Here is a 10514-nt window from a genome sequence, read left to right on the forward strand (position 1 = left end):
TTTTTTTTTTTTTTTTTTTTTTTTTTTAAGAAATTGGGATAACCTAAGTTACATAATGGGAATGCTTATAACTGGTATTAAACAGACCTTATATTGAAACGAATCCAATCACAAATGTTCCATACATTTTGAAAAGTAATCAAATGTCTTTTTGTGTAGATTAAATATTCATAAAAACAGTGTCTAGCCATGGAAACATAGTAAGTAACTTTAAATTGTGTATGCAAATATGTTATTTTCAATGCTGCCAGAGAACAAGGAGATAATCTACAACTATTGGATACAGTGAATATTTATGCTTGCCATTACTATATTAAATATTAAGGTAATCAACTTAAAACAAGACAAGGAAAGTTTTAGGTGACCTTATCCATCACTTTGAACCTTAAGTAGGTAGTACTCATATGATAGCGTTACAGCCGAAGGTTTTTCCCATCATAACAGGCAGAAAGCCAAAGAGCAGGAAAATGCCTGAGTTCAAATATTCTCATTATGGCATACCTACAATGACCTAACTTCCTACCACTAGTCATTTCTTAGAGGTACCTAAGAACCTGTGTACATGACCTGTAGCTGACAGTCAGAACCAGATCACACCAGAGAGAAAGGGTAAAGGAGAAAAATAGCAGATTTGTTCATTACCTGTGCATTGAAAACTTAGCCGTGTGTCTGTCAGGCTGCTTTAACTGCTAAAAACCAGCAGTGAGTAGAACAGTTTTACTATTATTGCCTTGAGTTTCCCATTGGAAATGTAGTTTAAAATTTACTCTGATCTTTTTGACATTTGATAATTTTAGTTGACTATATAAACTGACAATAGATGAATAACAGGAAAAAAACAAGTCGTATTACCTGCCTAAGGTTGGTGGTCATAATACCGTATGAGTTTCAGCAGCGATTAACCTTGTATAGGTTTAGCAACAGGATGGGGGCGTCTTGGGTGCTATGGGAGAGGGGAGCTGTGCATAGTGTGCCAGGCTCTCTACTGATGAAATTTCCTGGGTAGCAAACATTTGAGATTTTCTTTGTCAGTGCCAGATGTCTGACCCCTAATTTTTTTTCCTGTTTGGAAAGAATATTCTTAGACAAGTAGAGGAATATCAGAAAATTTTTGTCTGTTTGCTTTTTACATCACTAATATAAATAGAGATACTTTTTTTTAGGGTTCTTAGTTTCCTTGATTAACCAAGTCAAAATATTTTAAAGAAATACATTTGTTGTATGGCATAGAAGACACATAAAAGTCACTTATAAATACACAACCAAAAGTATATATATGTGTGCAGTCATGTCTTTTTAAGTACTTGAAATTATAGTTGAAATATAAAAATAGAAAGCATAGAGATTAGAAGTAATGGCTAGAAAATGGCTCCTGAGAAATTGTCATTTGGCAGAGAATAAAGTGAGACCAGATTCCTTGTGGGGATCACTGAAGGCAATCTTGAGGAGCACCGGCTATGCAAAGCTCAGTAAGTGGAAGTGGAGACCTTTTAGTTCATGTGTTGATGCCTGTAAGTCCATTACCGCCACACAGGGAAAATATCCATCCGTTTCCCAGATCTTTCTACCTCTTTACAATCCTTTCCACCAAATAAAGTAGAACTGCTTTCAGTTACCATATATTTCTTTACTCTTCAAAATTGTGTATATACTCATCCTCCTCTATGGAGCATTTTTATTCTGAATATCTTATTGTATATAATTTTTTCTTGCTCATCAATGTTGTTCATGAATTCTAAGAAACAATCCTTTCATCTGGCTGACTAGCACTTCTTCATGTGGATATACCATTTTGTTCGGCCATTTATCTGTTCATGGACTGTTGGGTTTTAAATTCTTTAAGTTGTATAAGGATGTATCATTTAAAAGAGAATGACCACAACTTCTTTTTATTTTTTTGTCAGTCAGCTCTGATCACATTAACATTCATTCTCTCTCTCTCTCTCTCTCTCTCTCTCTCTTTAAAAAGATGTATTTATTTTATGTATATATGAGTTCTCTGTAATTGTCTTCAGACACCAGAAGAGTGCATCAGATCCCATTACAGATGGTTGTGAGCCACCATGTGGTTCTGGGAATTGAACTCAGGATCTCTGGAAGAGCAGTCAGTGCACTTAACTGCTGAGCCATGTCTCCAACGCCACAAAATTTTCCTTAAATATACAAGTTTTTCCATTTCTTACCATTCTACTAAGGTACATATTTGTTATTTAAACCTATGTCCTAATTATAGGAATTAACCATAGTCATTTTTACTTGTAAATTTGAGCTGTATTTTTAGGGACTTCCAAACTGTGAGATGAAGGAAGTAGATGAGCTGTTCATGGTCTGATGTAGTAAAATGAGAACTACTCTGTCGCCGGTCTCTCTCTTGCCCTAAACCCTTAAAGATGCACGCTGGAAGTTTCCCATGTTGTGTGTACATTCTGTCCTTATACTGCTCTGAGTCCTTTTGTTGTGTCATCAGCCCTGTCAGTTGTACGTTATGACAAGTTGTTTTAGAAGAACTTCCCAGAAACCAGGGCCAGCCATCCTCCTCTCACACTCTTGCTTGTCTCTGAAAACCTGCCTCCAGCGGTTGCACTGAGTAGTGCTGGTTGTTTACCATTAAGGGGTCTGTTCTGTTTTAGATGACATCGGTGCCCACATGAATGTAGGAAGAACTTATAAAAACTTGAACAGAACTAAAGAAGCTGAAGCGTCTTATATGCTGGCTAAATCACTGATGCCTCAGGTACATTGTCTCCTTCACTGTGTCCTATGAGAAGACTTCCCTAGCTTGTTGATATAAACTACCCCAGTCTTTTGTTCCTGATTAGACAGAATTGCTTGCTCAAATGATTTTGTAAAAAGGTTTGTTATAGTTAATGTATAAATGCTGACTCTTAGAATATAAATACCTGATACTGATTATAAATTATCAAAAATGGCTAAATGAAGAAACTTTAATTCATGTGCTTTACATAGTAAGTTCAAATTTACTATCAGAGCAGTGAAAGGAAGTTATAAAACAGTGACTGCACCTCTGCTGCTTTGTTGTATTAATTGGCTATTGCAGTGATACGGGGAAAAGGTCATTAGATATACGGTACCACAGATCCATATATGTATTACGTATAACAATTAACTTGAATTACCAGTTAGAACATTTATTTTACAACTTTACTAAAAAAGTAAGGTTTTAATATGACTCTAAGATAAAACAAGCTGCCCTACTATTGCAGCCATGAAATAAATAATTTTCTTGACCTCACTAGAGTTAACAAAGTGTATAGTCGGATTGAAATGGATTATTATCTTGTGTTGTATGAACAAATAAGCTGGCCTTTAACTCACAGTACTTCATTTGCTTCAATCATGCTCACATTAAAGACATGTACCACCATTCATGCCCTGGTTGCTTTTTACATTTTTATGATTTAATTTGTTATATTAGCAAAACTTTCAGCAAAATCTTAGGTTCCATGTCACTTGAAATAAGTCACTCAGAAAACTTTGGGGTTTTTTTGTTTTTTGTTTTTTTGTTGTTGTTGTTTTGTTTTTGTTACTGTTCTGTCAAATACACAAACATGTTTTTCTCTTAAAACAGATTATCCCTGGTAAAAAATATGCAGCCAGAATTGCCCCTAATCACCTAAACGTTTATATCAATCTGGCCAACCTTATTCGAGCAAATGAGTCCCGCCTGGAAGAAGCGGACCAGCTGTACCGACAGGCCATCAGCATGAGGCCAGACTTCAAGCAGGCTTACATTAGCAGGTACCATATCTGAGTTACCACTGTAAAGTTGAAGCTATAGCTGCATATATATGTTTCAACTAAATTACCATAGTGTTCTTTCTTGATAGCTATGTGAATCAAGGGTGTGCCTTGTAGTAGACAGACAGTCACACTTAGGTAAATTGAAACTAACAAGGGAATCATTACAGTAGCTGACATAGGTTCTGTTTGAAAGAATTCTAGAAGCAGCTCTATACTCCATATAAACATTATCATTTCCATGCTTAAGGGACATTGAATGTTAAACTTTCTTTTATATATTGAGCATGAAACTTAAAATTTATAACACTCTTTCTCTGAGGAAAGTATATTCTGAATTCAGCTTTTTGAAATTAAAATCTATTACTGAGGCAGCTATTGTCTTTGTTTCCTCATCCAGTAGTCAATAGGTCATACATTATTTCATGAAGACTTTGGTAGTCTCTGCGTTAAAACAGTAACCTTGGTCTCATGTCTAGATGTTGCTGTATTTTTCTTAGTAAAAATAACTTCAATAGTTTTAATCAAAATTACTTTTTTTAAGTTCTCAAACTCAAAGTGGAATCATGGAAAGCTAGATAAAGGTTTTTAAGCTGCGAGGTTCTAGTGTGTTCCTGAAAGCTACCTGTAGGTGGAACAACTGATCTCCTAACCAAGCATTTGGGAATTCATTCATTCATTCATCTGTCTGTCTGTCTATCTGTTTGTGGATGGCCATTATATAAGAATATTTTGAGGGAGATTAAGTTAATATATGTGCAGATTTCACATTTCTAAAGTCTGGGCTAATTAGTACAGTGAGACATAGCGGATTTAAACACGATAAAGTCTCAGTAACAACAGATTTTTCAAGTGTTCCAGTGTCATGATCTGACTTACTGATCTGCCACTGTAGTTAGCTTCACACCTCCAGGCACTCTAGTCTAGGTGGCTTTTTTAAAGATTCATCCATGAGCACCTTTCCTCTGTTGCCCTTTCTGATTGCTTCTCACATTTACTGTCCAGTCAGGCATGCACTTTTCTTTTATAATATCTGAAAGTATATACAACTAGATTTGCTGAAGTGGAGTTCAGACTTGAGGCTGGTTTCAGAGTGATTTTTTTAAGAGTCTGTCTCTGTCTAAAGAGGTATTTATGGTGTGGCATAGTAAGATAGTAGTCCTTGTCTGTTTGTTTCCTCCAGGGGAGAGTTGCTTTTAAAAATGAATAAGCCTCTCAAAGCAAAGGAAGCGTATCTTAAAGCACTAGAGCTGGACAGGAATAATGCAGATCTCTGGTACAACTTGGCAATTGTTTATATTGAACTTAAAGAACCAAATGAGGCTCTGAAGAACTTTAATCGAGCTTTGGAACTAAACCCCAAACATAAGCTAGCACTGTTCAATTCTGCTATTTTAATGCAGGAATCAGGTAAGTTTCCTGAAAATATCTCTATTTAATCAATTAAAATACTGTAAAACCCATAATAAATATTTTGTGGACAGGCTGTTTATTACAAAATAATGTACATAACACAACTTATAATATGAATATTTAAAATACTTGACATAAAGTCCTTTCAAGTGACATGAAGAGGCATATGTGGCAGGTTTACTTGCACAATTTTATAGAGTATGGTGAAAGTAACTTTTCAGAAACCATCAGGCAACACCTCTAATACCAGTATATAATATCATTTTATTCATTTAAACATAGTAAAACTGCATATATAGTAAATATGAAGTCGAAATACTGTAGAAATTGTGGAAAAATATTATAACTGTATTTAAGGATCCCAGGGCACTATCATTTTTCAATCTCATGTTCACTGTGACTTAAAAGAAAAATTCTTTTGCATGTCTTTATTTAGTTTGTTTTTCAAATATTATATTGTAATTTATAGTACTATCTATAATTTAGTAAACTAACATTAATCACAATAGTGTCTTTAAACCATATTTTATGTGGAAATATTTTCCTTTACAAGACAGCAAAACTATATTAATTTTTATGTTGTAAATATTTTCTTTATTAGGTGTTGAATGTATTTCTTTAAATTTTACAGAATTGAAAGCTAGTATTTTATATTCTAAATAATGATAAAAATTGCTCATTATCCAACATATATACATACACACACACACACACACACACACACACACACACACACATCCTATAATTATTAGAAAGTTCAGTAAATTAATCCAGAGAAATTAAAGAACTTGTTTGGTTTATAAATTCAAAATACTAACACAACTGTTCTTAAATACACGTCTTTGGAAATCCTTTGTTGTACACATGTCTACTCTTCTCTAATGCCCTATTAGATTCCAGACTAAAAAATGTTCTTCTCTTGGTGTCTGGAGTACTGCTCCAAAAGGAAATGGGTTTATTGTTTGAATGTTTCAATCACATTGTCTTTCTACTTTCTTTTTTATACATAAAAATAAGTTGCTTTATCGCTGTATTTTGTAATCTAACAAATGAATGGTTCATTCAATTGATCTCCTTTAAATAAAATTACTTTTAGGTGAAGTTAAACTCAGACCTGAAGCTAGAAAACGGCTTCTAAATTACGTAAATGAAGAGCCACAGGATGCTAATGGCTATTTCAATTTGGGGATGCTCGCCATGGATGACAAAAAGGATTCAGAAGCTGAGTCTTGGATGAAGAAAGCCATCAAATTACAGCCTGACTTCAGAAGTGCTTTGTTTAACCTGGCACTCCTGTATTCGCAGACTGCTAAGGAGTTAAAGGCATTACCAATCTTAGAAGAGCTGCTCAAATACTATCCTGACCATACCAAGGGTCTCATTTTAAAAGGAGACATTCTGATGAACCAAAAGAAGGATATACCTGGAGCTAAAAAATGTTTTGAAAAGATACTAGAAATGGATCCAACCAATGTGCAGGGGAAGCACAACCTGTGTGTTGTGTACTTTGAAGAGAAGGAGTTACTAAAAGCTGAAAGGTGTCTTGTGGAAACATTGGCATTAGCACCACATGAGGAGTATATTCAACGCCATTTGAGTATAGTCAGGGATAGAATCTCCTCTTCTGGTATTGTGGAGCAGCCACTGGCCCCAGTTGATAAGACTACAGGTACAGAGGAGAGAGATGAAATCCCTTCTGAGGATGTAAAAGAAAAAAGCAGTGAATCCAGACCACCACAAATTTTAAAAGCAAACGATAACAGAAACTCTAAATCCAACAAGCAATCAACAGAAAATGCAGACCAAGATGCCCCCCATAAAACAACAAAAGACATCAAAGAAATTGAGAAGAAAAGAGTTGCTGCTTTGAAAAGGCTAGAAGAGATTGAACGTATTTTAAATGGAGAATAATACTAATTCTGTGTCATGTAACAATGTTTGCAAGACCTTCAGTCTATATCATGTGTTTGCTTGTTCTGGAGACAGAAAAATGTCAAGAATATATACTGGTTTTTCAGAAACTGTTTAAGATCTTCTATATAGGATCAAAATGAGAGTTTCACTGAAGACCTACCTGTCCCAGGATATATATTTTATAAGCTAGGACACAAATTTTAATTTGGATGACTAAAAGAGAAATCACAAATTGCAGGTCACAATTTGAAACTTTTATTATAGAAAGAAAAGGTGTGGGTTTAATATACAAAGCAAAGGGTGGGAGTACTGGTAAGTTTCTCCTAATCTGATCGAAATAATATGTATGGGGTGTAAGGATGAATCCTTGGAGATGAGTCCGGAATGTACTGGGGTTTGTGAATTCCCATTTATTAACTCTTTTCATTTTTCTTTACCTCTTTGCATCCAGAAATGGACATTCTCTTTTCTTCAGTAATTCTCATAAACCAAGCGACATTGTATTGCAAATGTATACTGTGTTCTTTCATTGGGATTAGAAGGAATGGTAGAAAAAAAAACATTTTAAAGTAAATCATGTATCACATAGATGACATTTTAGGTTAGGAATGCATTTTGTCCTTCACTGTAAACTGTAAAGCAGGTGAAGCGTTATACATACACACTCCTAGCGGTGCTCACTGATACTGTATTCTCTCTCTCACTGAGAGTGCTCTGACATAAGCTACATTACCATGACTACTCATTGACCCTTGCTCCCCAAAGTGTTCTGCTTCTGACTTTAAGCTTTAGAGTAATTAGAGTAATCTCTTCCATCTTATTCTCTCTGGTTTTAAGTTAAAATCAATTTTCTGTTTCCAAACTAATACCTTAACCATTCTTACATACCTAAGCCACTACACTCAGTTTTGTTTAACTGAAGGCAACACAATGTGACATTTACTTTTAAACACTAGATTTCTTTTATGGTATATATTTTATTAAGTATTTATTTTAACTACTGATCTTTCATAAAAATTTTAAACATTTAGTTAAAATTGTTAGTTCCCTTGAGTTAACTAATCTCTAATTATATCTTAGAAACCATAATGTTTTCTAAGAAATTTTTTATAAATAGGTCACAAGAAACATGTTCTGCATTAAAGACCCATTCCTTTTAGTTTCCCAGAGGATCTAACATAGATTTCTTTCTTTCTTTCTTTTTTTTTTTTTTAAGATATTTTAACTCTAGCACTAAAGCCAGTGGGTGTTAGTTCTTGACCCAGGAGATTTTGGTAACCATCAAAGCAGTATCTTATTTCGGTTTTTAGAGTGTATCTTTGTGACTTCAGAGATGGAGTGGAGAATACCTCATGTACTATAACTTGAAGATGAAGTTACTATTCTCTCTGTATATCTCTAGAAAAGTTTTTGCTGATAATCACTACAATGAAAATTCTAAGTGGAGGACAGCTCAGTACGTAAAGTCAAAGGAAAACCTTTTATGATAGCAAGCATAATAAAAGTTTGAAGACTATTTTAGTAAATTTATATAGCTAGTCAAGTGATTAGGATAAATATTAATATCCAATAATTTTTATAGAAAAACATCTTTTATTAGCACTCATAATAATGTCTGTCACAAAATACTCATACTTGAATTTTAATTTATTTAAATCAAGTCCATCTTGAATAGCAATTATTAATTATTACCAATCAATGATACCCAACCTCATTTCATATTAGAATCCCATGGGAGCTTTTCTGAAATTGAATCATGCTTCAGTCTTTCCCAAAACCTCTTTGAGTGATTCTCATCTATAGTTAAGAGTTCAGGGCTACTGCTCTAAATTAGTTCAGAAAAGGTCCTCTTTTTTTCTCCTGTGTTAAACTTGTAAATTAGTAATACAACCCAATTAATTTTTAATGGCTTAAATCCCACTAAGGAATATATTCTATTGAAAATATAAATAGTAAATTCTATCAAACTTGGTTATGGTCAAATTAATATTTCTTAAGTCCGTGAAATTTTATTGAAACTATTCAGGTGAGAAGATACAATAAATATCTCTACATCCCCAGCTGCTTCAAAGCTGACATCTTGAAGACATGAGAATGTAAACATTTAAGCCCAGTTTACTATCTTATGGTTTAGCACTTTGGATATCTCAATTAAAAAAACAAAAAAAACAAAAAACAAAAAACAAAACAAGACATATCACAGGATTGTGTGCAGATATAAAAGGATATAGCTTAATTTTCAACATTTTACAAATCTACTTGTCATAAATTCTAGCAAAGCTTTGACAATCTTATGTTTCTTCTTCACCACTCCTGGGAAAGTGGAGTTCAATTCTAAATTGCTACTATAGTTTTTGTTTCCCTATTAACATTTAAAATTGGGAGTTTTCTAATTCTTCTAGTGAATAGCCCCACTCACCAACCCTCCCCTTCCAGGCTAGGCCTTATAATGATGCTCAAACAGGTCTGAACTCAAAGGCTCCAGTGATCCTGTTGCAGTTCCCTCCCTGTGTGCCTGGGAAGACTGGCATGTACGTCCTTGCCCAGTCCCAATGTGATTATCTGACGTCAATGACGTGGACAATAAGATAACTAGTTATATCACTTTGTTTAACGTTTTATGTATACTCTTAGGTATTTCGTGTGTGAATTACACAATTCTAATAAAATATGCCTTTCTTTACATCTGAGTTTTCAACTTCATGTTATAGAATGCTTCAAAGATGCTTTAATGAAAATTATTAAGAATATATAGATTTGTATGTCAATTTATACTTCAAAATCCATATATTTGTCATATTTATTTTTTTATTTGCATGGCCAAATGATATTTAAAATGAGCCCCTCCCCCACAAATATCTGGTAACTGTTAAAACTTGTCACTTATCCATATTAAGGGTTCATTAAAAAATAGTTAAAATTGTATGCATTTTTATATTACTATGCTGTTTGTGTGTATCACATTTCTAAATATTCATTATTAAATTGTTACTTTTTAAAACTTTCAGCCTGATTGTCTTGTGATGTTGAAATGCAAAGTTATGTGTGTACAGAAAGAAATCGGTGAGATGACATATAGTTTGTTAGAAATGACCTGTGTGTAGCAGGTCATACATTATAATTCCTGATAATGCTATATTTTCAAATATTAGAAAATGAAGAGACTAAACTCAAATTTGAAATCTTATATAATGTTTACTTCAGCATTTCTCCAGTTTCAAATCCAGGTTATCACCCTTACTGTAATTTAGGATAAGTTATTTTATTTCTTCATGTTTTTTAAAGAGTTGGTATACTTAAAATCAGAGACACATTTCAAGTACTTAGTATATACATTTAGTTGTGTAAACATAAAATGTTAGCTCTTCTAATTGCTAAATGCAACCTGACTTATGTACATGCTAAAATATTTGTTAGTGATGGTCATA

General features: G+C 33.7%; 1 protein-coding gene across 2 annotated transcripts in view; it reads left to right on the plus strand.

Moving 5' to 3' along the window:
- Positions 1 to 10093, plus strand: part of Tmtc3 (transmembrane O-mannosyltransferase targeting cadherins 3) — a 50362-nt gene extending 40269 nt beyond the window's left edge. The window contains exons 11-14 of one of the 2 annotated variants that reach the window (XM_021205099.1): positions 2631 to 2734; positions 3590 to 3759; positions 4943 to 5169; positions 6269 to 10093. In XM_021205099.1, coding sequence (XP_021060758.1) covers positions 2631 to 2734; positions 3590 to 3759; positions 4943 to 5169; positions 6269 to 7083 — 1316 coding nt within the window. In that variant the 3' untranslated portion in view covers positions 7084 to 10093. The remainder of the gene's footprint in view (positions 1 to 2630; positions 2735 to 3589; positions 3760 to 4942; positions 5170 to 6268) is intronic. The other variant, XM_029542290.1, reaches the window with a different exon arrangement.
- Positions 10094 to 10514: the final 421 nt, after the last annotated feature.

Source organism: Mus pahari, chromosome 9, assembly GCF_900095145.1.
Source record: "Mus pahari chromosome 9, PAHARI_EIJ_v1.1, whole genome shotgun sequence".
NCBI lineage: Eukaryota > Metazoa > Chordata > Mammalia > Rodentia > Muridae > Mus > Mus pahari.